At 48.3% G+C, this 27,404-nt stretch overlaps 6 protein-coding genes across 6 annotated transcripts; 3 read left to right on the top strand and 3 right to left on the bottom strand.

The window, feature by feature from the left end:
- Positions 1–938: 938 nt before the first annotated feature.
- EsH8_X_000072 (uncharacterized protein) lies at positions 939–1,752 on the bottom strand (the record flags this gene model as incomplete). The annotated part of the gene is made up of 3 exons (XM_083274160.1): positions 939–1,369; positions 1,442–1,612; positions 1,680–1,752. The coding sequence occupies 3 exons, from the start codon at positions 1,750–1,752 to the stop codon at positions 939–941; spliced, it is 675 nt and encodes a 224-aa protein (XP_083119552.1).
- A 1,071-nt stretch (positions 1,753–2,823) lies between these two features.
- Positions 2,824–3,509, top strand: EsH8_X_000071 (uncharacterized protein; the record flags this gene model as incomplete). The annotated part of the gene is made up of 2 exons (XM_083274159.1): positions 2,824–2,834; positions 3,002–3,509. The coding sequence occupies 2 exons, from the start codon at positions 2,824–2,826 to the stop codon at positions 3,507–3,509; spliced, it is 519 nt and encodes a 172-aa protein (XP_083119551.1).
- A 560-nt stretch (positions 3,510–4,069) lies between these two features.
- Positions 4,070–5,530, bottom strand: EsH8_X_000070 (uncharacterized protein; the record flags this gene model as incomplete). Its single annotated transcript, XM_083274158.1, has 1 exon — positions 4,070–5,530. One exon carries the CDS (start codon positions 5,528–5,530, stop codon positions 4,070–4,072), a length of 1,461 nt encoding a protein of 486 aa, XP_083119550.1.
- A 2,463-nt stretch (positions 5,531–7,993) lies between these two features.
- On the top strand, positions 7,994–8,710 carry EsH8_X_000069 (uncharacterized protein; the record flags this gene model as incomplete). Its single annotated transcript, XM_083274157.1, has 1 exon — positions 7,994–8,710. One exon carries the CDS (start codon positions 7,994–7,996, stop codon positions 8,708–8,710), a length of 717 nt encoding a protein of 238 aa, XP_083119549.1.
- A 1,134-nt stretch (positions 8,711–9,844) lies between these two features.
- On the bottom strand, positions 9,845–11,117 carry EsH8_X_000068 (uncharacterized protein; the record flags this gene model as incomplete). Its single annotated transcript, XM_083274156.1, has 2 exons — positions 9,845–10,877; positions 10,945–11,117. The coding sequence occupies 2 exons, from the start codon at positions 11,115–11,117 to the stop codon at positions 9,845–9,847; spliced, it is 1,206 nt and encodes a 401-aa protein (XP_083119548.1).
- Positions 11,118–17,569: 6,452 nt separating this feature from the next.
- On the top strand, positions 17,570–19,339 carry EsH8_X_000067 (cytochrome P450; the record flags this gene model as incomplete). The annotated part of the gene is made up of 3 exons (XM_083274155.1): positions 17,570–17,904; positions 18,032–19,061; positions 19,160–19,339. 3 exons carry the CDS (start codon positions 17,570–17,572, stop codon positions 19,337–19,339), a joined length of 1,545 nt encoding a protein of 514 aa, XP_083119547.1.
- Between the last annotated feature and the right edge of the window lie 8,065 nt (positions 19,340–27,404).

Genomic DNA, 27,404 nt, shown 5'->3' with positions numbered 1-27,404 from the left:
AGCAAGAACGCCAATTAATACCAAGGTCAAAAGTAAGTGATGTCACCAAGAAAGTATACTACGAGATATGCAGAGTAAATTATGAGTTAATTACTGAAGAGCTATCAGAAGTAATCTATCTAGTTTGTCTACCTAGTCTTATACTGATCTATAATTACTGCATATATCTAGGACTACTACCAAGAACTCGGTCCTAATATTAGGAGCCCTTGTCTACCTTTACCAGACTGCTATGTCCTCGATGCTAGAACCATCTTCGGCCAGCCCGGTTACTACTGGAAACAAAGTATTTCCACTTTAATACTAGAGCCGCCAGATTCAGCTGGAAGATCTATAATACCGTTGTTCCACGGGGCCAGATTGTAGTTTACTCGACGAACTTGTAAGCCACTAATTGGAGATCTATAAGATTCATCATAGGCCAATCCTCAGTTCCTACCTATCTAAACTGCGTTTTCCCCTGAGCACCATCTTTGATTATGCCAACTCACAATCCCTTGTCGGCAAGCGCGTTACTTCATGCCGTTAGCCAGCTGTTAGCGGCTCGCGAGTTGGTCGAGTGCCTACGGTAGGCTTCTTCATCACACTTGTCCAAGGCCCAGCCCTGTCAGACCGATGACTAAATAAAAAAGGACTTTTCACCGCACGACGGTATCGGATTTTAAGACCAGAACACTGCATAACTCAAGGTCTCTCTTGTGAGAAGGATTGAGTAGAGTTGAATCTTGAAAGAACTTCTCAGGGAAACGCACGATTCATGGAGACTGAGAAAATGTGTGAATATGGAGACAGGCCTGAAACACTGTGTACATAGAATGCATCCACACACCCATCGCATGCTGGCTCGATATACCTGCCTGCTGTGCTTGCCTCGAAGAAATAAATGAATCCAAATGCAGTCAGTCTACGTACACGAAGCAGATGAGCCCTCATAACATCTAAACCACGCCGATGCAGTACCAGTAAGTCCCCCAGAAGCTAGACCCGCAGTTCTGACCATTTATACCCAGGACAGTGTTCCACTTGTAAAAGTCGGCCGCCGCAAGCCCGTACCGCTCGATGAAAGCCGCGCACCAATCGCCCGATGGGGCCTGGGCGTACTTGTTGCAGGTCGCAATGGCGTTCCCAGCCTGGTTCGGCTCGGGGGCGGCGACGGGGCCATTGGTCGGTGTGGACGCCGCTGCCGTCGAGGACACAGATGTTGTGGCTCTGGTGGTGGTGGTGGCGCCGCTGCTGTCGCTGGTGCCGACGCAGTACGCGCTGCCGGTCGAGAAGTTGGTAAGACAGTCCGCTGACACGGCTGGATTCCAGGCAAGAAATTGAGCATGGGTGAGGCCGTATAATGCCTCCACGGTGGCGCAGTCACCCCCTAAATCGAGATTTGTGGTTAATTCAGAGAACCACCTAGGCTATGGGAACATCAGAAAGGGTTATGGCTTACTGGTGACTACGTGCCATTTGTTGCAGTTTGATGGCTGTCCCGAATGAGTTGGACCTGGAGACGTTGGGGCCGTAGTGGTCGAAGGGGCCCTGGCCGTGGATGTGAGCGTCGTTGTTGGGGTCGGGTCTTCAGGCTCCACGAAGTCCGGGGTTCTCACACAGTAATAGTAACCTGAAATACCTTGCCTTTAGCGTGAGGTTCCATAAGGTTCTTGTGTGCATCCTGCTCACTCTCGTACAGCTTGAGAAGAATCTTGTTCCAGGCGATGGCAGCGAGTGGAAGTGTTCATCTACCTGCAGCGGACGAACCATTGATGCGGGCGGCAATTCGTCCGTCACGGTACCTGCACTCGGCGAGTCGTATCTGCGAAAGCGTCTGGTGCCATACGAGTCCGATGTCAGGCCGAACAGCAAACAAAAGACTTGTCCTGCCAAGGGGATCGCAAAGGCTCCTGCCAAATGCGAGAACATCACTGGCTTTGACGCCTTCTACGAAGGAATTGAGGACTCGTGGGGCGGCTCGGATTTGGCCAGATAACGTCGGGCACCCACTTCTCGGCACCCCCCCTTTTCGGCACCCCATTTACACCAAAACAAGCGATTTCTAGAGCACTATAAGTCACCAACGCTAGTCTCTATAAATTAGGGAAAATTCTAAATAATATATATCTATAAGATATAACTTAATTTAATATTTGATTTTTTTGTAATCTATATATAATTAGAAACTCTACTTAAAAGCTAGATTTCTAAAAGTGTTAGTGTTTATATATACTTTACTAGTTAATCTTAACAATTTATAACTTACTATAAATTTTTTTATATTATAGATATTAATATAAATTTTATATATTACTGGTTATTATATTATAAACTAGCTAGTATATATACTATAACTCTTTTTAAATATTAATATTATAAGTTATAAATAACTTTATGTTTTTAGTAGTATAATGTCTAAAAGCTACTAAGAAATAGGGTTGTAAATATCTTTAAAGATAGACTACTTAATAGTTTATAAATATTAAATTTTCTTTTTAATTTTTTTACTACTAAAAAATTATATTTATTATTTTTAAATTTTCCTGGATTTATAAATAGTGGGGCTGTTGAGTTATAAACCTCTAGAAATCGCTTGTTTTGGTGTAAATGGGGTGCCGAAAAGGGGGGGTGCCGAGAAGTGGGTGCCCGACGTTACAGCATTGATGCTGAAACCGGAGGCAACCTGACGTCAGACTCCCACTTGTTCGAGCGAGAGTTGATGAAACGGGGCACAAAAGATCTGGATATCTGCAAAGGTGTCAGCAAATTCAACGTCAAATGGCTTCCATGGGCCAGCTTAGATCGTGGATCAATGTTCATAATTGACACACACTGGAAAGAATGCCCAAACAGTAAGTCATCTAACCCTTTTTTCTTACTAAAAGGCATCTAGCGATACTTTTTAGTAATATTCGAGCGTTGAGATCCATGACTTTAATGGAATCGTGGTGCTGACGCAACATGCCTTGGTAGTGGAATGTGGTTTCTTAGGGCTAGGAGAACAGTCTCTCGAAAATAGGAAGGGAGACTTGGAGCAATACGTCATCGAGCACGTCCTTGAAGGTCAAGCATTCCAGCGATGGTTGAGCGTCGAAGGTGACGATAGTCGCGGCGTAAGAGACCTCTGCAGAGCTCTGAAAGCCGGCGGCTGGATGGGTTACACATCGAACCCGGATGATTCCTCGCTCCCGAAAGTCCACCCTCTGGATTGGGTCGTTCAGCAAGCGTACCCCTCGGCCACGTACCACCAACATGAATTCATCTCCGTCATCGAGCCTGTGAACTGGCAGAAGGAGAAGGCATTCCACTACAGCGGCTTGCTTCAGGAGGAGAAGTACCTGGAGGACGAGAGCAACTGGACGGAGGGGGAGAAGCTGGATATGAACCTGCGGGTCTTGAAGTTTACTGTCGTTGTCTTCAAATACCTGTCGAACACAGAGATTCGAGGGTTATACCAGCAGCAAGCCAACCGCGTGGGTGATAAGCTTGATGAGATGGAGGACCACATGGTGAGAAACAACGGATGAACGAAGCAGAATCTCAGGCAAAATTGGAATGTGTTTTTCAAGACCATCACTGAGGTTGCCGTGGGTAAGATCGTCGAGCTGCTGCGGGTGTACATTGATAGAGCCGAGAGAGTCTTAACTGGTACTGACGAGACCCAAGATGACGATGCCAGGTCCCTTAGGAGAAAAACTATCGAGGCATTGAGAACTGTGTTTGATGGCGAGATCAATGGGCAATGGAGTAGTCCCTTCCCGTGAGACAAAGCCTGGCTGTAATATAGCTAAGATAGCTAGCTACTTGCTCTACCTAGGTCACTGGCATTTCTTCGTTTCAGCATCAAGCTGCACTAGGCAGTCCAATATCCAATCAAAACTATTTTCCGAAACCGTGAGTCATGCCATTCAGTAATTATATCCCCCTGGCTTTTCGTGGAACAATCAGTGTATCTCGCATTGGAGCCATTGGGAGTCCCGTCAGAAGTAGCTTCCACGCGCACCACGTCGTAAAAAAAGATATACCATGGATGTCATGTGAAGTGAATTCTCAATGTTTCTCTTGTCGTCGTCTGTGGCTTGAGTGCTCAAAGTCTAACTTCTTCCAAACCTACACCATTACCAACAGACACAAACCTCGTAGAGCCGTCCAAATACACCAGCCCGCCACCCTCTTCCATCATATCAACCACTTCCGCAGGCACCCTCCAATCGGCGTTGAAACCTTGCACGGCTATGAGATACCACCTAGGCCGGCCGACGTTCTCTTCATCAAAGCCCTTTTGGTGGGGAGACCCCGTGCGGGCGGATCTACTCTCCACCCCTGGCGCATAGTACTCGACGTAGAACGTCGCGGGCATGACCTGGACCTCCCACTTCAACGTCCGGAGAGACGACATGCGACGTGCCGCTTTCGCGATGGACGCCAAATGCGTCGAGAAGAGCGTGTCGTCAGGCTTGGTGCGCCACGAAAACTGAGGGATGTTGCCGGCCTCTTTCTCCCATTCGTGCTCCGGCATGAAGTCGGACGTGTCCGAGTCCTCCGAGTCAAAGGCGGCTTCCGATGCCTCCGAGTCAGTGTCGGGCAGGTCGTCGTCCAAATCGCCCTCATCCTCATCGCCTGTGCTGAGCCATTTTCCGTCAGGCGTGACCCCGCTGCCCTCTATATTGACGGTGTCTAGCGCCGATCTAAAGGTTGTCGCTGCGCTGAAGGCTTCCGGAGAGAGGATCCAGGATCCTGTCAGGTTAATGTTGGTGATTGCCGGAAGCTGTAGGATCCGGCCGACAGCCAGGCTCAAGTCGTCCTCCTCGTTGTTCTCGCAGAAACTCCCAGGGTCGAAGCTCTCATTCAGGGGGTATGAGTCTTCCAGGTATATACCCAGGGTAGCGAGCTGGTTGAATGAGCCATTCTGGAGGGCGTCGGCAAGCGCGGACCGAATCTCTTTTCTGAGGGGCACCAGGCGACGCGAGGGAATCATGCATGCGCATTTCATCTCCTTTAGGTTGGGTAGAGCACTAGCAAGAACCGAGATGGTGTGAGGATGTAACCGCCTACCCGAGACGCTCAGCTCTCTTTCCAGATCAATGCTAGTGATGCCGCGTACGAAAGGTATTCCTGCAGCGGGGAGCAAGCTCTGGTCAAAGTCGAGGTACTTGAAGTCATTCCGTACCTCCCAGATCGGATCCCCTGCGTGTGTACTCCGAAGACGGGCGATGGATTCCCGGTCGGAGTCTGTCGGCGACGCGACTGACAGAACCAATTTGATATTAGCCCTCTCAAAAGTAGCCAGTCTCTCAAATAGGGCCAGGATGGCCTTCGTGAGCGCGGAATCATTGACAGCAGCCTCATTTTTGCTCTGAAGCTTCTTCATGCGCTTTGCGCTAACGGGCGGCAAGACGACTTCATACTGGAGGTTCCTGAGGCGCTCCCGGCGACCGATGTGCCGAGCAGAAAAGTTCTCGTCGAATTGCCTCAGACCTTCGGGCTCGCTTTTGATCTTGATGGACTCGAAGGAGCTATCGCCTGCGGTGCTCGACTGTTCGGTCATGGTGGCTTCAGTCAAATCATACAATGACACGGTGCGCAAGAAGACGTGGACTTATTCCCAAGGTCATAAACGCTGACGTGAGTGAAGAATGATCTAAATCCAATGCAGCAGGAAGTGCGGAAGAGAAGCAAATAAGATGGCCGAGCCCCCGAGGAGAGAGGAGGGGTTTATAGCAGACAGATTGGACGAAGCTAGGCGACACCCTGTTTGTTCTATATCGCCAAGAAACAGGGATGCAGAACTCACTGCAGCAAGCTCATTTCTGAGTGTGTCGCTAAGTGGCGTCCTGCATATTGGCGCATTAGTGCTTACCTACCTTACCTCGCAGTACCGGTACTTAATGCCGCTCAATTGAGGTCGTCTGCCCCCGCCCTCACTTTCTATCCAATCTCAACCGAAGGGGAGAGCCGGCACTAACGGCAGATCCTACAAATGTCTCGCGCGTAGACGTTGAAATCGGGTGAAAATCTGGGCTGTCAATACCTGTTCGATTAGGCGCAATGTCTCACGCAACTACTGCACCGCCAACAGTTATTTTCCGCTGGAAACGAAAAGCCAAGTCAAATAAAAAGGAAAACCATGACATTTTCAGCCAACATTATAAGCTTAATGGAGCATCCCGCTTCCCAGGTCTCTCATCTCTTCGTTGTTAAACTTTGTCTTTAGGTTCCGCAGTTTTCACGATAAGGCTCTACAACAGGCGTAGTGGACCCTCACTGCTTAGGTAACGAGCTCGATTTCTCACCAGAGTTACCTACCTCCACTGCGCGACCTTGGCATGGTGCTTGTAGACTAAACGCAATACAATCTCTACCGTAGCACAATATCCGCCGCACAGGCTATGAATATTTCAAGGGTGATGTTCCGGACACGGTTAACCCCCATCTTCTTTGCTCTGGCGGACGTCTTTTTTAGGTTTGCCATCGCCATTGTCAATGTACCTTGTACTGTGGTTGCGCCACATCACGGATCCCTATGGCTGGACACAGCCCCTCACATTTAGTGCATCATCATACACGGCTGATGCACCGACGAGCCGGTGGTGACGACGACAACAGCACTGCACCACTTGCCATCTTGCCATCTTGCCATGGCCATCAACCAAACCGTACCGTCCGCCCACGTGACATCTTAGACTGTTGGAAACGGGAATTTAAAACTCGATAAAGTCAATGCAACTGTTTGGGCTTATAAGTAAGAGCAGAGACAAAAAGCACGTGTCAACATGGTAAGTCTCTCTTCGCAAGGGTCTATAGATCTCTTACAGATGTAGATCTAGCACATACGACCATACCCACTGGAGAACTCGGGATCCCGTCCGCTCTCCCATAGATAAGCCAGTGAGGGCCGGATTAGTAGTTGGGTCGGTGACGACCAGCGAATACCTGGTGTTGTATGTTTTGTTTTTGTTTTACATTTTGTCGTTTTATATGCTTCTTCCACAGCCTCACCATGAAACCATACACAAATGTGCTGATTCAACCCGTTGCCTCGGGTCGGCGGTTGTGTTACAGCATATGCCCCTATCTCGGCAGAGATTGCAACTGCTGTCGCGAGTCGACTTCGCGTTGCAATCACTTACCAGGGGTATATATACCCAACGATCTATTGTATCCAGACTTTCTATAGTCAATCACACACAACCACACATTCCAATGTCTGCTCCACTGCAACCATGATCGGGACAAATGCCCTAAAGAGCCGAGATGTTCCATTGAAAAGGTCTATGCGTCGGAATTAGTCAAACCAACGATGCAGCTCGGACACGACTCCTAAACTAACGACGTGCCGAGGCCTTCGACAGCCACTGGTATTTGCCCACAGGATCGCTCATGGAGAGTCTTGACAGGCTAGTCGGCGTTGGTAGGGCCGGATGTTAATAATGAAATGCTTGTTCCTAGTGATCCCATGGGTTCTCGCCTAGGACGGGCTGGACCGTAGGCCTGCGGATGTGACGGTGACGTGCGTATAAACCTTGAATGGTGTAACCACGAACGGAAAGGTTATTTATGCCAGTATTTTCCTGTTTGAGCAAAATGGCCGTGGTTCTAGGTTCGAAGGCATGGTTTAAATAGTGCTATTAGTTGGAACAGCTGCCAAGACCATATTGGGTTGGTCGTGGAACAGCTGCCCAGACTGTGTTATGTTGGCTGGGAAATTAATGCCAGGACATTCGTGCTAGTCTAGAGTAGCAGAGCAAGTGGATATTGAAGTTTTTCACGTGCTCACTATTATAATTACAGGCGCCATTTCAGTAGCGGCTATGGGTATGTCAACCACCTTATTGTAGGCTGCAATTGCCGCAAGTTGAGGCACAGCAAAGATTATTCAGGTGTGGGCTTAATATTGCAGCCTAGGATGTGGCACCACTGCCTATTAATGGAGGGGTCCCCTCAACTCTCGCAGCTACAAATCCCTCTCTCTTCTACTAATGTAGTCCGTGTCTTATTTCAGAACTCCAAAATGCAGGACAGTTCTGCCGGGCCCATACCATCGGCCGCGCCGATGTACTCTCCACTGGAGACGTTCCTCGACCGCCGGCATCCCCAGCCGATTTCTGTCAACTTGGGATTCGAGCGCTTCCGATGGCCTGCATTTTCTCCGCTCCATGAGATCAAAGTTCTCCGAGACTCTGCGAATGCGGAATCCGAGCAAGACTCATACCAAGCTGAAGACGCTACTTTCCTGCTCCACACTATCGCCAGCGAACCGTACACCAATCCTCCAATATCCTCGTTGGAGGCTTCAATTGAGATTCTCAATTATTACGGCTCTCGCGTCGCGTGGGAAGATCTTCATACAGCAGATGGCCCAGAAGAGGACACCGGTGTCCCATGTGAGTGCTGCGATCGGATGCCGTATCGAGCACCACAGCCACTTATTATCCGCGCGTCCTCAAACCCTTACGTCACCATCGGAGATATTGTCGATCAAGTAAGCAACTACGTCAATGACTTGCAGGAGGATGTCCTCGAGGCCTTAGATGCTGTTGGAGAGTATGCTGGGCAAAGAAGCCCGGATCATTCTTTCTGGATTGACTTCAGCGTCAATAGCATCAACATTGAAGAAGCACGGTCTCGCGAAGAATTGAAAAAGGCTTGGAAGGACACCGCAGATTCTGTACGGCAGTTTCGTCCCGGTATGAAGTATAAAGAGATAAATCAGCCATTAGGAGGATGACCAACTAAATTGTGTGTCCACACATTCGGGCATTGGATGTCTCCATCTTTCCGGTGTACTTGTTCAAGAACCATTTTATCTAGAAGACCAAAGAGAATCCGACATTGGTTTCCGAAGATCTATGCATTCCCCAGTGTAAGAAAAGTGGCTGTAAATGGCAACAGAGGCTGACTGCAAGGGATTGACGACCCAACGCCTGCACGACCGTCATGCTAGAAGAACGAGTGGTCAGACTCACCACTGCCTTGGCACATGAAGCAACCACAATTTCGCACTGCTGCCAAGATACTACGTCAAGCAGCCCACGAGATCGTCCCTACGTGGATTCAAGAGCCAGGGATATCGGCCGACCGGTTGACGCTGCGGCCAGGGACATGTGTTCAGATTGTGCAGCGACTGGCGGAAAAATCTGGGGAACCCGTCAACAGAAACCTAGCTCGTTGGCGACGAGAACCGTTGTATAACCTAATGTCACGATAGCCTCATTCTGCCAAGCCTTTTCTTTGGCTGCAGCACTTGGCAACGCACATGTCCCGTGCGCCCGCACGTGACTAGCTCACAGGACCCCTACTTATACGAGCTCTTTGTCGTTCTTTCAGTTACAGAGAATACAAGACACTTTTCCCTACAAATCTCTTATGCCCGCTGTAAGCTCTCTCGTCACACCTAACAAATCCGAAGCGAAGATGGTTGCTCCTCTAGACCGGATGCTATGTTTCCGTGACATGTTCAAGTTTTCGGCGACGAAGTGTTACATGCAGGCTCTTACAACGATCCCAAAAGACTTTTGTCAGGCTTGAGAATGGCGAAGTGATTTCAAAGGCAAAAGATGCTTGTGCTCGTATCTGAAAATACAATGTATTTTGAAGTGGACAGAAGACTTTGGCAAGTGTAGAGCTTCGTCACACGGACTTCCGGATTCGGTCATGACTTTCAGTTCTTCAATTACATGACCCCCGAAGCGAACGGAATCATGATTAGAGAACTAATGAAAATTATCAAAAGCCAAGGGCAACTAAATAAAGGTGTTGGGTTTGACAAGTTGAATTCAAAATGAATCGGAGATAATATTGCCAACCAACGTTGACATCCACAAAACACCAGAGTCAACTCTAGCTAAGCCGGTCAAAAGGATCAACCGACAACTTCGCTGGACCACTCCAGCCAAGCGGGAGCGGGAGACTCAGGCCCATCACAGCTAGTGACAATACTGGGGCTCCTCTGAGAATTCTCTCCAATGATTGTTGTTCCGTTCCCGTCGAGGATTGTGACCCTCAGGCTACCGGGCCCGCTACGGTCGGCCCAGAACACACGGAAAGGGATATAAGCCGAGATGTCGGAAACCTCAAAGCTGTAGTAAGGAACAAAGTCTTCCCAGGGCCCGTCATCAGGCCACCGCCCATAGACCTGGCTGTTGCTAGCCGAAAATGTTCCAGAGAGCGCTTCTCCTCCAACCCAGATGTGCGCGAGGTCATCGGGATAGTCAATATAGATGATGTGAGTGCCGGTCATCGTCGGCTTGATATACCCGCGATGCATTAATGCGCTGCATGCCAAGCCTAATCCTGGCGGGCCTTGGACTCCATACACGCTAAGGGGGCTTCCGGCGTCATCTTGCGCAAACCACATGTAGCCCGTGTTGCCGACGACATATGGGGTCACACCCTCAACAACGGTTCTGAAGTCGACGTCTCGGGGGAGTTTGTTACTGACTTCAGAACACTGCGGGGAGTCTAAGGCATATTTGTATAGTGCAAACTCAATACCCTGTGTACATGTCGGTACAGAAGACGTTGTTGAAGATGGCGAGGTTGTCGAAGAAGTCGAGTTTGTAGAATAATATGAAGTTGTTGAAGAAGGCGAGTTTGTCGAAGTAGACGAGTTTGTGAAATGATTCGACGTTGTCAAAGAAGACGAGGGCGTCGAGGAAGACGAGGTTGGTATAGTCGGTTCAACAGTGACAGTGGGCGTAATGATGACGGTCTGCGCTGGGCCAGTAATAGTAACTGTAGTGGCTGCGATGTCCTCAAAACAGTGACAAGCAGACCAGTAGGCCGTAACATCGGCACAGGAGCTAGCATAGGCGGGCTTGGTGCCGGTAATAATCGGAGCAGGGCTTTCGGCACGGGCGCCGTTGTTAACAGGCGTGGCGGTTACCGTCACAGCTCTATACATATGAATCAGCCAGTGCTTCTAAGTCAATATGTTTGGTTAGAGTCTAGAACCAAACTTACGCAGGCTCGACCGTGGTGTAAGTGGTCAAAAGATCGGCGCAGAGAGAAGACCTCAAGGCGAAAGGGGGGTCTTTTCTGGCTACACCAGCAACTGCCCGCCCACAGTTGTTGTTGCAAATCGCGGCTAGAGCCGGTGTCAGCCCGAAGACGAGACTGAAAGTTGTGGTCTTCATGCTGTATCAAGAGACGGATTGAAATTGCTAAGAGTTTGATGTGTTTGATGAATTGAGAGATAAACGTCCGAAAGACACTCCTTTTATACACACTTTTCCACCTTGGAAGTATCCACTTTCAAACTGAACTATTGAGCCAAGAGCCAGCAGAATATTTCGGATCCGATTGAGTTCACATGCGGAACTTGACAACAGCCACCAAATGAGTATATGCTTGGCACCATGTCCAAACAACCATTGAATATACACACAAAATTGAATATGACGCAAAGATCTACAGTTGTCTCGGATAGAAAACGGTTTGAGACTGTCTAACGTGTTCCCTTTACGAGAGCCACGTAAAAGTGTTAGGGAGTATCCCACGACACACCTTCTATTAGTTGAAAAGGAAGTGTCGGTTTACGCGTTAGGATCAGAGGCGTCTATCCACGGTCCATGCTAGGGTTCGTGTGACAGGTAGTCTTATAGACCAAGAAAATTAGACACGGAAAATCTCCCAAGCGTTTTATTAGTATAGTTCTCCTTGGTGACAAGGAAGGTGTTCAAGTGGACAATGTAAGGAGACAAGAGAGACGGCCTCATGAAAAAGATTCAAACGATGGTCACATTATTGATTCGCTTCGAATTTGGACCTCTCGCAGTGATGGCCGCATACACGTGGTTTCTAGGGAGGGGATCTTACTAGGGATTATGCAGCCAAGCCGCATTCATAGAGTTTAATTCAAGGACTTCAGGACCGTTGATTCATACCCGTACCCGTCCTCGTTGTAGACTAGTGGCAGAGAAACATGCTCTCGATCGAGTGACTAGCTGTTTCGGAAGGCACGCCAAGTAAGACCAGGGGCGGACGGCAGCAGCAGCGTCTTACCTTGACCCTCATCTCGGCCCGTCCCTGACAGCAGCATCGATGCATCTTCCCCACCCTTTTCCCTCCCTTAAACGCTTCGGGGTCAATAGTGTAAGGCATGAAAAAGGAAATATCCAGGCAACCTTACCCGACTGAGAGACTCCATATTCTAACAAAAGGCAATTGCGGCTGTATAAGGCTAGTGGGATATCGAACCGCGCCGGCCCTAGCGCGAGACGGGAACATCCCCGCGAACCCCGAATCGTATCATGATGGGGTGCTGCTGGACTGCGACCAATCGGTTGTTTGCCACGACGTGGCGGCGGATTTGGACAGCTCAACGGCACGAGAAAGTCTTGCATTGGTGTTTTACATTTCTCGGTCTCAGACAGGCATCAATTGGCTTACCCCGCTGCGTCGCTGCGCACTGACTTTGCAAGTATCCCTGCAGTCACGTCGCCAGCAGCCCATGAGTTCCTAAGTTGGAGAGCTGGTGATATGCATGGTTAATCCATCACCTTGATTGACACGATCCAATAACCTTTTGGTCGACGACCTATTATTCTGACGTACGACAAAGGCGCCAAACAAGTGTTAATTTGTAACACTGAGAAATAAACTTGCAATGATTAAGCAATCGCGGCCCTTTGGCACGTGAAGTAGCCACCTTGATGCTGATCAATACCATGTTAATACTAAAACAAGACACCTCCGAATGAGATGTCAATCAAAACTGCACGCTTAACACCGAATGAATTATGCCCATAGTAGGGGTTAAAAACAAAACATACAACACCAGGTATTCGCTGGTCGTCACCGACCCAACTACTAATCCGGCCCTCACTGGCTTATCTATGGGAGAGCGGACGGGATCCCGAGTTCTCCAGTGGGTATGGTCGTATGTGCTTATTGATTAAGAGTAAGCTGACTATATTCCCGAGCGTGAATCAGGCACGACAGACTCACGTGGAGCACATCAGCTGACAGAGAGAACGATTTGTGATGAATTCCAGAATGCGTGTTAGCCAGCTTTTTAAAAAACATGGAATCGGAAACAGATCTTCAACGCGGAATGGTGAGTGGTTTCGAAACAACAAGAGACTGACTGATTGAGATGCCCGGATTGAAGCATCTAGGAGCAATTGATAGAATACTATCCTGCCTTGTCGCAATGCCGTCGCTCATTTGACGTGACTCGACCTAATGCCTCCCATTCTTGGCACGTGGAGCTGACGGCGCCTGTGAAAAACATTGTGAATGAAAAAATACACCCAGGGGAGGAAGGCTTGCCATTTTAGATTCCGGTGTTCCAAGCCTCATTAACCTTTTCGAAGATGAGGTGCGGTACATGTTCTGTCGATCTTTACATGTTAGTAATCAGATGACGGGCAGCCTGATAAGATAATTTTCTCTAGGCGACCATTAGTTACCCTACCCCGCATCAGGCACTAACTGACGTGCAGCCGAGGGTGCGGCTCTTTCAGACGCTACCCATTGGAAATGACTTGACAATCACTTTCGAAACTACAAGGTTCCATTCTTCAACCGTTTTCTTCCGTGCTAGGTCCTGGGATTTGCCTGCCGCAACTACGCGCCGAGTGTCGATGGATCACAGACTCACATTTGACAACGGGCAGCTTTGTTCAACATGTAACAATCTCCAGTTGTTGCCCGGAAACAGTGCTTCCACCCATGAAGGAAATACGGCCAGAGCATCCTTGCAAACCTATGTGCGATCCGCAAATGGCTTCCAGGTGTCTGGGATAGAAGGATGCCTAAATTGTAAATTTATCTTCGAGGCCCTGTTGTACCTGGACCAGCAGTCCGATGAGACTCAGACCATTTTACTGCGCCTATACGCCAACGGCGGCTGTGATCTCTTTCTCCCCAATACTTACACGGCGGTTCAGATCTACACCCCAATTGGTATGGTTTGTAATCTCAAGTTTATGGTAAACTGTGAGTAACGTCTATACAGGATATACACCCGCTTGGGATCGGATTGTGCATAGCTACGAGCTAAGTTCGAATCCCGGGGTGTCGGAAGCATTCGAGTTCATCAAATCCTGCTTGAAGTCTTGCGACGACGACCATATCAGATGCAGAAGAAATGTTTCTTCTCGATTGCCAACACGTTTGATCGATGTTCTTCAACCCGACTCATCGTATGTCCGACTGGTAGAGACCGCATCTCGACCAAACGAACCCTACATAGCGCTGAGCTATTGTTGGGGCACTGGCGAAAATAAGAAGACGGCCATTGTTAATTACAAGGAGATGCTCAAATTCATTCAGGTCGTTGACCTACCAGCGACTCTGCAAGACGCAATTTTCGTAACCAGAAGGCTAGGGCTTAGGTATCTCTGGATCGATGCTATATGTATCATTCAGGATTCTTTCGACGATTGGGCACGGGAGTCTGCAATGATGGCTTCGGTGTACCGCAACGCATACCTCACGATCGCCGCAGGATCCGCATCGGCAGCGTCGGAGGGCTTCCTACAACGACGTCACTTTGCCGGCGCGCAACTGCCGCCGTTCAGAACGGACTGGCGGACTGCCAGTGGAACCGGGACCGTTCTGGCAGCCAGGATTGTCCCCGGCCGCGAGAGTCATGCTCATGACTCGGATGAACAAGAACTTCCTCTCGACCAACGAGGCTGGTGCCTGCAAGAACGCGAGCTTTCGACGCGCACGTTAACTTACACTGAACTCGAACTGTACTGGACATGTATGTGCTCGACAACATGCGAGTGCCATACTCGAGACCAGTTTCCCAGAACCGGATCAGGCTCTGGAAGAGATGTCGTTGCCTTTACGTCAATCTTCGAAATCACAGCAAATGAAGCAAGGGAGAAATGGATCTTCATCGTTGAGAGCTACGCATTACGCGCATTGACGAACCGAATGGATACGCTCCCGGCTATAGCAGGGGTTGCATCCGTGATACAAGAGCTCACGGGATCAAAATACATTGCCGGTCTCTGGCAAGATGATATAGTTCTCGGCTTGGCGTGGGAATTCGCAGATCACAGCTTCAGCGAGCTGGACAACCTGCCATGTCAGCCCGAAAAGTATATTGCACCGACCTTTTCGTGGGCTAGCGTAATTGGAGGTTTTGCTTACACGCGCGCATCTCGGTATCATATGAGTCCTATGCGTTGGGTTTCTGGTTGCGAGGCCCTAGACAGCGGATCTGTTGTACGAGGACCAAATCCATTGGGGCCAGTGGACAGTGGATTTGTTAATCTCAAAGGACGTATCTCTGTAGCGAAATTGGTAAAGGGTATTGATGAGAAATATAAGAAGATGTGGCACGTCGAACTTCAGGGGAAGACGATGAGCGTAGGTCTAGACGCACGGCTCGAAGAGTTTTCGTATTTCAGCGAGGATGGCCACACAGGAACATCAGTACGTCGGTCGGCTTTTAAGTCAAAACAAGAGGTAATCAAGTCTGGTGTAAAGGTATACCTGTTCTATATAGGATCCTGGGTAGGAGGTGGACGTTATACCAAATCGAATGCGCCATGTTGGGAACATGTTTTTCTTGTGTTAGGTAGATCTCCTGAGGCACTGCATGCCTTTACTAGGCTGGGTTTAAGCTTGCTGATTGAGCTTGAAAACCCCGAGATAGACAATTTAGCTAAGTGGGAACAGGTAGAGATTACAATAGTCTAGATATTCTAAGAAGTTGTAGAGTCTTTATTAAACACCATGAACAAACTTATAGTCTTTAGCCGCCATACCTTTAGAATCTGTTTATCATATACAAATTATTACTTCAGTGCTGATATAGTGGAATACGCTGGGGCCATTGATATCTACCTAGGTCAGGGACCGTTTTTCTTTATTTTCGTGTCGTCCAACTTAGAGCCCATGTGAAGCCAAATAGAAACCTAGTCAATGCTAATTCAACTATAGACTTTTTCAGCATCCAACTAGAGACCTAGATATCGCCACTTCACACAGTTGATCAAACTCCCTATAAGAAAGCGATCGATTTCTAGCGCTATAGGTGACCCTGATTAGGCCACTTCTAGACACCAAGAGCTCGATCAGCACCATAATCCCCCGCCTTGAGTAGAGATGATTCACAACACCTTAATTAGGCATACTTTATAGGAGCGCTAGTTTCGAGCGATCTTAGTAAACCTGACAACCTCATTTACAGCCACGAGGAAAAATGAACATGATAGATGGGGAGCTATTTGACTAATCGGGGCGAGCTTGCATTAATACACATCTCTAGTTATAAGCTCATGTTCTGCTTTGAGGGGTGTTGTCGTGTTTTACCTTTGCACCGCGATTCCTTTAGAGTCGCCCTACGTCTCCCCAATCCACTTCCAATGGGAAAGAAAATAAGATATAGAAATTAAAGTAAAAGTATTATTGACATATAATAGAGTGGTGTATATAACGTCACGGTCGGACAGGACAATCAATTGTAGCATAAAGCAAAGCTTCAGTAATAACAGATATGCCGTTAGTATCCCCTATTCTACACTATAAAGTAAGGTCTGGCTTTATCTACAATAAGAGCCAACGCTTCTGCTGATTTTGTAGATAGTGTTAGGACCTAAATCAGCTACTAGCTAATGCTGCTGTTGATATGCGTTAGGTTCAACTGGAGCCAATTTTGTGCGTATTGTGCAATCATGCAAACGTCCATTAAGGGTGCGTAAGTTAGGTAGTCATCTTTTAGTCAATGTTGGGCCATGAGACAGCCACGGATAACCCATGTAGCTTGTCGATTTCACCGGAAAGAATTTGTGACGCATATTACATTGCCTAGGTGTGTGCCAAAGTCTCCATTGCATTCATAACACCTGTAATCCGATATCTAGTGCTCGCCAGGAGGGCATCATCCAATTGAGGGCGAGTGGACAGCAGTGCAGAGCATGCGCAGAAAAGTCAACCATAGAAATCCACTTTAGAATCCTCTGTAATCAGCAATTTTGTATCCTGGTAATTTTAGGTAGTATCAGGTCTCAAAGAGGCCTCTTCTGTAGTGACATCCGCTCACACTCGATAGGATGGCATTTTTCCAACATTTTTTCACCTAAGCCACCGTGGCTATGCTTCTTCCATTATCGTCGCTTGCTGGGCGTTGGTTGGGTCGGTCGCCTTTGTGTCTTCTTCTTCGACAACCATCTTCTGCGCTCCTGTAGTGTGCCTTGATATTAGCCTGGGTCCCAATACCAGCGTTAATATTGCCCCAGCCTAATGATCTGCTCCCATTGTACATAGATTGGGTGGGATGTACCCGGCATTGAAAAGGTCACTCTGAATGCTACGTCTGTCTGACTCATATTAGTGCAGTAAATTGGAAATCCAGCAAGCAATCCCCACCTTGACATCCGCCGTCCTACATCCCCCGCAAGCGTTCTAAATCGATTGGTGTCTTCGCTGGGCTTGCAGCATTTATAAAGCTTTCATTGATAATTTATCCTGGTCCAACCGCTGTGTCTTCCTTGAAAACCTGGTCGTAGTTTTTGCTTTCGCATTCCTGGTGCCCCTTCTTGGGATTTCGTTTCATCCCCGCAAATTCCAGACCTCAGTTCCTTTTTTCAATGAGCGAAACCTAGACAAACTTTTCGTCACCGAAATGTCTCTCGCCACGGCGGCCTCTGCGGCCATGCGTCCGCAGAACTGGCCGATCAGCGTCTGGGTCTTAATTCTCACGGGGCTGGCTTACGTCGTCGGCACTCTCGTCTACCAGCCACCTTTCCCGTGCCACGCACCGCGGCTGCTCAAAGGGTACTCCATACTCGGTTCGCCACGCTTCTTCTCGGAACGGGGCAGATTCTTGAGCGAGGGGCGGCAGTTTGCGCAATCGGGTAATTGGAGCTTTTATTTCGGGAAGATGAGAATCGTTGGGGTGTCAGGGCATGACGGGCGGCAGGTCTTCTTTGAGAACCGGGACTTGGATTTTACAAAGGGGTGAGTTTGAGCTTTCTAAATGTCCTGAGCGTACCTTAATGTGTTTGAAATGGATTGCGAGATGTCGCTGACTTGGACCGAGGTTGCTGTTTTGATGTGGATTGAAGATAGACTGACTCTACCACAGATACGCTGCACTTTTTAACGCCACACCGCAAATCGATGTTTCCAGCGATGGTTGCTCTGAAGACGACTTCGGTACGAAATTCAAGCAGAACATCGTCAAACTCCTCCGCAAGGACATTCTTTCTGACCGCCTCCACCTCCTTGTTGCCGACACGAGACACACAATGGACGCCCTGGCCTCCCGCATCGACCCAGCATCCAAGTTGGGTATAAGCGATCCATTCGAGGATATGTACGGCCTCGTATTTCAACTTACGATGCGCACAGTTGGCTGTGATGAAATCGCCGAAGACGCAAAACTCCTCCAGCGCGTTCTCGGCATTTTTGAGTCTATTGATGCGGCATCTACGGCTACAAAAGTCATGTTTCCCTGGATGCCAACGGTTGGCCATTTCCGACGCGTCTATGGCGGAGCACGGATGTACATGCTCCTTGAGAAGGTTGTCAAGGAGCGTAATGATCGTGGCGTAGGCGGTAATGATGCACTGCAATTTCTCATAGATAACGGCAACAGCACTGTTGAGATGGTGGCATTTATGATCGGTGCGTTGTTTGCAGGGCTGGTTAATAGCGGCATCAATGCAGCGTACCTACTATGCTTCCTTGCTACCGATACGCACTGGTATCAAAAGGTGCAGGAAGAGGTCGACAAAGTGATTGCGTGCCGGAGGAGGTCAGAGGACCAGACGGCCGAGGAGATTCTGGCGAAGATGGATATGGACGAGTGGGAGGCTGAGTTCCCGCTGATTAACATTGCACTAAAGGAGACGATCCGGTACACAATCACAGGATGCGGCTTTCGATATAACGGTAACAGAAAGGACATACCGATCGGGAAGAGCGGAGAGGTGCTACCGCATGACTCGTATGTGGTGTATCATTTCGATACGTCACATATGAACCCGGATTTCTTCCCTGAACCGCTACGGTGGGATCCTGGTAGATATTTATCTGGAAGGGAAGAAGATAAAAAGGATCCGTATGCGTTTATTGGATGGGGTGCTGGACGACATCCATGTTTAGGCATGAGAGTGAGTTTCTGTGTTCCTCCCTACTGCTATTTCTTGTTACCTGGGCATTTCCACGGAGAAAACACAATGAAACGAGATCACTGACACAACCTGGACAGTTTGCAAAGTTGGAAATGGCAGTCACAACGGCTCTATTCGTCGCGCGGTTTGACTTTCACCTCGTCAATGCCAATGGCAAGAAGATGGATAGGGTGCCGGAGAACTCGGTTGACAGGAACACGCACTCGGCTTCAAAACCGAGAGAGAAGATTTTCCTGAATTTTAAGCCTAGGACGTAAAGCAGGGTACTGACTTTATGAAATCAACTGTGGTATACCGTGACTAGATTGTTTGTATACATCTTGATTGTGACAACTGAATTGTATCACATCCTTGTTTTCTTCCTAAGGACCTGTTTGTGATTTGGCATGGTGTTGTTTTTTACATCATTTTTGCTGGTTCTAGGTAGAAAAGCTAATGAGCTACATCGAAAAGGTTAATGAATGGTATTAAATCGCCCATCTGTGTTTGTTCACGTGAGAATACATGCAGTGTGGCGCTTGTAAAAAGGATTATAATAACACTAGACGTAAAGCCTGATTAAAGACCGCACTCCAAGTCCATCAACGATTCATTACTGGATATAAGCTCCGGATATGATGGGATTCTTGCCCTCAAAACCGGAACCGCCGAAACCGAATCCGAGGAGCCCCGTTGCCGCAATCCAGTAGATTAATAACCCCACATCAACACTCAGCGACTTCTTTAGCCCGCCTGCAAGGATTCCGTTGGATTTCTTGTATAGCACGCCATCTTATCATCGCCTATTTTTAAACTTTCTCATCATCGGCTAACCTTTTTCAACGACATTACCTCATCCATGAGCCGAAATAATAGCAGCCATGTTTAACCAACTAGGTTTTAAAGGATACAAAATTGCCAGGCCGGCTTGCCGCGCGGCCAGTTGCAACCGCCGGTCTTTCTCATTCATGACGGCTGCGATACCCACTTTCTAGTTCTTCTCCCTCGTTTGTGCCGTCTTTGGTAAGACGAACCCGCGCTTCCGCTTGGACATGCCCTGAGAGGGTCGGTTTTCAGAGATGGGTTAAGAAGATCGAGACCATCCACAGGGGCTCTACGGTGCAAGAACTCCGCTATGGTCTTCGAGTGAGGCAGCCGGCAATTTTGTGGACGGAATGACTACTTCCCCTCGCACAGAAAGGAGAACCCAATTCATGTATCGGTGTGAGTGCTCGGGTTCATACCCAGGCCAATGGGCATGGCATGTAAGAAAATTACCGACCATGTTAAATACAGTCAGTAAGGACGGACATCCGGGGGGGAGGGGGGCAAGTGTACTGGGTCCATTACGTTGAGTCGGAAGTATTATCTGCTGCCATGTAAGTTTCCACCCCCTGCATTTCAAACAGAATCTTCACCATCACACATCTCAATTACCATGCTAAACACATTCGGCCACTGGCATCTGAGCAAGAAAGGCACTTACTCAATTGGGCACTGCCCCAAAGATGCTCCGGCCTCGCCCCAACCCATGCCCAACTAAGGCCGTCTACTCTTTTCAAAGCTTGCTAAAGTCTAATCTTCAACAATGTAATAATACTGATCACAAAAGACTTATTTTGTAACTGGAAGAAATGGTAGGTACAAACAACCAAATCACCAACGAAAATGTGACCTCTATCACATTGCGTGCGGATGGATGTCGGAGATCGATCCACATGCATTGCTGTAAACAGCACACCACCTGACCTATGCAGGGGTAGTAAGCCTAGTGTCTGGTCCATTTGCATTAGGTCAATGTGACCTCACTTGGATAGATGTGTATTGTACATGCCGGCACAGTGGCCACATTGCTCCTTTTACCTCCTCAGTAGTACGAATACGGATACACTCAACCTAATCAATAGTCACACGCCCTGCTGCTAGCTGCCACCCTGTTGTCGTTGGCAATGGACCTCGTTTTTGCCAAGGGTGGGGCAAGATCCAAATAAATTTATTGCCAAAGAGTGGATAGAAACAATTGCCCAATTGCATGCTTATATACCGGCGTCTTTGAAGTAAAATGCATATTCACAGGCCTTGGCAAAATGGCACCCGGTGGAATGAACAAGTCATAAGGACAGACACAAAGCATGACTTCTCACGCTGCAAAACCACTGCAACTGCAGAATAAGGAGTGCCGCCCACTTACCCGGCGCAGGGCGGGGACTCGGAAATTTGCGAGCAGGTATACAACTATCACAATATCGGCTAGAAGGCGTCGGGGTTACGTGGTGAATTGTGGAGAGATGAAGGCTAGGACTTTGTCAAGGTCGAGAGCAGACCCTTCGAAGCGCACGCTATGTTTGAAGAACAGTCTCAAAGGGATTTGGTCTTCTATGGTGGTTTAGCTATGAAATTTTAGGCTTCCTGAGAACGAAGTTGATTCTACCAAGCAATGTTCCAGTTGCATGCCCGCAACCAATCCGGCCATTACGAGTCAGAAACATTGATAATCGGCCGGAGCTTATCATCTTTTCTTCACCGTCATCATCATGCCGCCTCTTGGCTTCGCCTCCAACCCCAGCTCCTGAAAAATGATATTTCCATACACCTTATCCAAGGCGGTATACGTTGTGGTGGCTTTTGAGTTGGGCTTCAGGCCAGAGCATTTGAATGAGTAATCTGCAATAGTCAGAGCGAGAATAATTTTCAACTCATTCATTGCCAGGTTCTCTCCCATGCATGATCGCAACCCCCTCCCAAACGTCCTAAAGTAAGACCGCGGAATTTCATTTGGACCAAGCCAACGTTCTGGTAAGAACGCATCAGGGTTCGGAAAGAACTCGGGGTTATAATGAAGATCATGACCGTTCATGCAGACCATCAAGCCATTGTCGATGGGAAAGATGCCATCTTTGTGTGTTACCGTTGCCTCTGGAGCAGCTTGTCGAACGGTAAAACCAATGGGGAACAGCCTCAAACCCTCCTTGATGACAGCCTCGGTATAAGGCAGGGTTTGCAGCTTTTCTGGGGAGTTTTTGAGTGAGGTCAGGATAGCGTCAAAACCGTCTCCCAAGATTTCGGTTTGCTCCTGAAGCATTTTCTCAACCACCTGAGGCGCCTCGGAGAGAAGCATAAACAAAAACTGTGAGATTTTGATGAGATTCTAAAAATGTCTAAACATTGATATGCTCATGGACTTACACAAATAGTGTCTGTCGTTGTACCATGCCCACCAACGAGCAGATTCTTGATGCTTAAACAAACATTTAGCCAATCTGTATTCCTTTTAGATCTGTCAACTCACTTGGATAAGATCTCTTGTTGATCGGGTTTTGAGAGTCGTCGAGTCATGGGCTGGCATTTGTCATCCCAATTTTGAGTCTGTACATGTTCTCGCAACATCAAGTCCAAGATGCATCGCGCGCCTCTCTTGGATGAGGCCATTTCCTCTTCCCCTAGATTGTGGAGACGCTCATTGACCTTCTTCATCATAGAAGAATCGAGCTGCCTGGAAACCTGTCGTCTTCTCCACCAAATTCTTACTCGGGCAAGCGGGCTAAACACAATAGTTATATCATTTTGTCCTTCCGCAAATGCCATCAACTCTCTGAGATCTTCTAGATCTTGGCTTCCTTTTGTTTGTGCGTTTAGTGGAAAGTTGAAAATGATTCGAGCGATGATATCGAAGACAAGCTTAGCCGCGACTTCTTCCAGGGAGAATACTTCTCCAGTCTCAGCCAACTTGTCGAGACGACGACGAAATGGCATGCACTCCTCAGCCATGAGACTCGTCAAAGAGCGGATATTAGCCCATGTGAACGCCGGAAGCAAGGTGGTGTGCGATTTCTTCCATAACGGACCGTTTGAGTTCGCGATACCACCGTGTCCAACTACCGGTGTGAGAGTGTCATCTGCTATGGGGTGTCGAACAGCACATTTATTAATGGCCGGTTGATCGCATAGTTCTGGTTTGGTCAAGATGACGCTAGGAGGACCAATTGGCCAGAGGTCGAGGTAAAAGATGCCGTCGAGGTTGTGTCTCCGGGAAAGCTCGGTGTAGTATGCCTGTGGATGACAGTTGTGAGGCAAGATTCCTGCAACCTCTCCCACCGCTTTGAGATGACCAAATAACCAGCTGTGAGGCGGACCAGGCTATGTTCATTGTTAGGCTAGAACAATTCATGGCTTTGATGGCGAATTTACCAGATTTCGATAGAAGCGGCGCTGTCGATATCCTTGATATACGAAACGCACAAAGAAGGACAATATCGAGATGACACCGGCGGCGAAGATGAACCTCTGCCAGGCTAGCACCACTGTTCCCTCGATGACATTCATGCTCGATAACATGCAAAGAACAACGGTTCAGCGACCAAGGAAGAGAGGCATGAACTGGGGAGTGCAGCTGCGCAAAAGTGCAAAACCTGGGAATGCAGACCACCAATCAGCGATGAGTCCGCCCATATCTACCGCGGCGCGGACCGGGACGATGTACGTAGTATTCGGGAATGAAATTCACTAGCAGCCGTCCACATCGGTCGAAAAGCTATCCAATCCGGGACCACTTCTCCGAGGGGCGATGGGGAATGTCACAATTTCCCATCTGATAAGAAAATATAGGGCCTGTCAAAGTTTCGAGTCCACATTGCCAAGTCTTACACTTCTAAGACGAGACGCAGAGCGAAGTGGGCCCAAACCCTATTTCAGTCAACATTGCGGCCATTACAACTGCACTAGTGAATCCACTTTTGTGTCAAAATTTACCATACCAAGATGAAGCTTCTATTGTACAGCGTTTTTGATGGTGCGTAAGAGCTCTGTTAATAGGTAGCCAGCAGGGTTTTTGGGAATTTGGGCTTAAGCTACCTGGCAAATATACTAGCGGTTATAATATAAAATTGACGAGGCGTCTGCTTTGAGAGCCATAGGTGACTTGGCAGGCTGTTTTGCTACCCGTACAATTTCTAAGAGCGGAAATTGCTATCCTGGTCTAGAAGCTATCTAAGCTATCATAGCGTAGAGGAAAGATTGACGTTGTAGATGTAATAAAAGTACTCCAGAGCTTTTGTTTTAGGTAAAATATTGGTCAAGCTAGCCGGGGCCTGCGCTACAAGAATGGTAAAGAAAGCCAAACCGTACCGTACATAAAAGTATACACTTGGATTGATTCCAGCCACCTGGAATCCCGGGTCTCGTGACTTCTGGGCGTGGTAATGCGGACAAAAAGATTTGACTGGCTTCTCCGTATTTTATTTGTCACATGGAGAAGTTCCCTAATACAGTTCTACCTCCGGCCCATCCTCCCACCCTTCCGCGACGTGTCCGGGATCGACGCCAAGGTCTTTTCACCAGTTTCCAGAAAGAAACCCCGCATCAAAATGTTCTTGTCCATATTGGGTAACACCCACTTGTGAGTCCATGTCCTTTCTACACAACAAATGTGGTCTGGATGTTCCTCACCACGCATTAGGGTCGCTTGTCTGACGTACCACAGCCATTTGTATTCCTAGAATCAGACCAGTCTTCTTGCCCAAGATATATAAAGTGATGTTTAGTCTTTCCACCTACTGCATATAAACCCAATCTTGACCGTTGAGTGAGCGGCACTTACCAAGTGAGAAAATCTTGCAACATGGCTTCAATGGCATCTGCAAGATCCGAACCTCTCCTCCCCAGCGAGAGATTACCCACATTTGGTGGATTTCTGCCCCAAATTGAGGCAAATAAGGCCCTGGCGGCGGCGGCGGCACTTTTTATACTCTGCGTTCTTCTACCACATGCACTTTACGACACCCATCTACGACCATACATAAGCTCTGCCAAGAAGGATGCTGCGAAGGGGTCAAAGCTTGTCCCGCTGACGTGGTCTCATCTGAGAGGTGTTCTCGATATTCTCAAGTTCCTGACTACATCGTATGTGGTTTTATTCACCCTTGTGTAGTTATGTCGGAAGCACACTAACAGGGCTCAGAGATTTGTTTCATCGGGCTGCACCACTTCAGCTCAATTGGTTGGGTTTTAGCTGCTACATCGTTCAAGGCGCGAGCAATATTCGCAGCACCTTCCAGAACAAGTCTCTTTCAACTTTTTTCTTCCAAGGCATCTTTGTCCATCGCGTATTTCTCCTTCCTAGGAAGGATTTGGACCTTTTCTGTACGGAAGAGCAAGCCGATGCTGAAAACGAACCAACTAAGCATGGTGTTGACGAAATCAGAAACGATTTTGGCGCTCGCAGTGCTCACCATATTAGCAATCTGCTTTCTGGGCCGGGAACGAAGGCATTCAATGCTAAATTTGATGAGGCTCTAGGGAAAAATATGTTCAACCTGGCTATGGGTAACGAGCAACACGAACTCCACGATCTGAAGGAAGCGTTGGATATGGAGATCGTACGGTCTTTCATCGACACCCTATGTGGACCTTACTTGCTGAAGACGAACCCTACCTTCCTGGAAGATTGGCAATATGTCCATGACAACATCACTCTTCTCTTCCTCCGCCTCCCTCGTTTCTTGATGCCTCGTATTTATCAGGCTAGGGATCGATGTCTTCGTGCCGTCCAGGATTGGAACGAGTGGGCCGTTGCCAACTTTCATCCCGATACTATCTCAGAGGACGGATTTGATCCCTATTGGGGCCATTCGTTCTTTCGAGATCGGACTGCTATGTACATAGACATCGACCGTTTCCCTTTCCCTTCCATCGCGGCTCACAACCTCGGTCTTCTTTGGGGGTATGTAAAATTCCGTTTCTTCCGCGATCAGCGATGCCATGTAAAACTGACATTTTCTCAGAGGCACGGCAAACTCTTCCCCTGCAGCTTTTTGGGCGATCTTAGAGATATGCAGGGACCCAGAGCTTCTGCAACAGGTGAGAGAGGAAGTGGCAGATTGTCTTCTCGCAAATTCTGAAGGGCAGCCTCGCTTCGACGTCGAGCGGCTTTTGAAAAAGCCACTTATGCAAGCGATCTTTGCCGAGACTCTTCGCCTACGAGTTCATGGCATCATTCCTCGCAAAAGTCCTATAGATGGAGTAAACGTGCGAGGTTCTCTCGTTCCCGGCCACAAGCTTTTCTTCATCAACTCCACCACCGAGCACATGGATCCGGCCGTATGGTCTAATGGGGCTGCGCGTAGTCACCCCCCAGAAGAGTTCTGGCCTGGGAGGTTCCTATTACCAGAGAAGACGAGTAAAGGCGAGTTAGTTTACAGCATCAACGGCAAGTCGGGATCCTGGCTGCCTTTTGGGGGTGGAGCACATATGTGCCCAGGGCGATTCCTTGCAAAGCGCATTATGACAGGATGCATCGCTCATTTCGTTACCCTATATGACTGCAGTATATTGTCTGATAAGGCGGCGCGGGGACAGCAGGACATGAGTTTGCGAACATTCGGTCTTGGAACTCTTCATCCTTCGGGCCACGTCGCAGTACGGCTTCAAGCTCGTGGGATAAACACCGGCTGAGGGCGAAGGCAGTGTCTTGCCGCATCTGTCACTCTCACATCGGATGGATGACCAAAGGCGGGTTTGGCGTGGAGGAAGCCTTGGATATTACGGTATAGCTCTAGTTTAAATTGATAATGTTATCAACGTTTGACAGCTTCTCTTGGATATTCTCCTGAATCCCACCCACGATGATACAGTGTAGTTCGAGCGTCATAACGTCGGTTGCCTACTTCCTGCCACCATTAAAGACGAGGTCTTGAGAATGTCATTAATTTCAAGTAACTGTTCAGACGCATTGCTCTATAGTTCCCATTCTTACTTATCGCAAGTAAATAAGCACAGCACGTTAAATTGACTGACGGGAGTGTGAGGGGATTGTTGGGTAGGACAGGCGCATGGGCGGAGTCAGGCCGAAGTCATTAACCGCGGAGAAGCTGCAAGGGGCGGTTAGAACTTGATCGGGTCGATGATTGTAATTCACAGGCTGCCAAGGATGGACAATAAATTGTGCACAATGCGCATTCGACGTTGTTCTGAAATTCCATAGTCTGAACTTGCAAGCGTTAGTCTTTACAGCTTCTCTCTTCCTGCAATTGTCGCATTATATTTTTTAAATAGCTCTACTTATTCACATTTAAAATTAGGATTAGCATTGAAACGGATCTCATTGCATTCACTTCTGGAACTCTCTGCGTAGTTACGTAATTTGTTAAGGTGGCTACAATAAAGACGGCCGCCCGCGATATCTTTACATTGCTAATTCAATAATAAACACTGTCTCCACGTCACGTCCAAGAACTGCATTATCCATGTTTCCCTCGTCGTTCTCTCGCCGAAACTCCCGCACCGTGGTACTGAAACCGGCGTGGTCTACATCTGTCCACAGCTAGTCAAAGTGCTGCTCCGTCAACC

The sequence above is a fragment of the Colletotrichum jinshuiense genome, chromosome 10, assembly GCF_051148585.1.
Source record: "Colletotrichum jinshuiense chromosome 10, complete sequence".
In the NCBI taxonomy this organism is placed as follows: domain Eukaryota; kingdom Fungi; phylum Ascomycota; class Sordariomycetes; order Glomerellales; family Glomerellaceae; genus Colletotrichum; species Colletotrichum jinshuiense.
The sequence above is the reverse complement of the archived record's forward strand: the minus strand, read 5'-3'. Positions and strand labels throughout refer to the sequence as shown.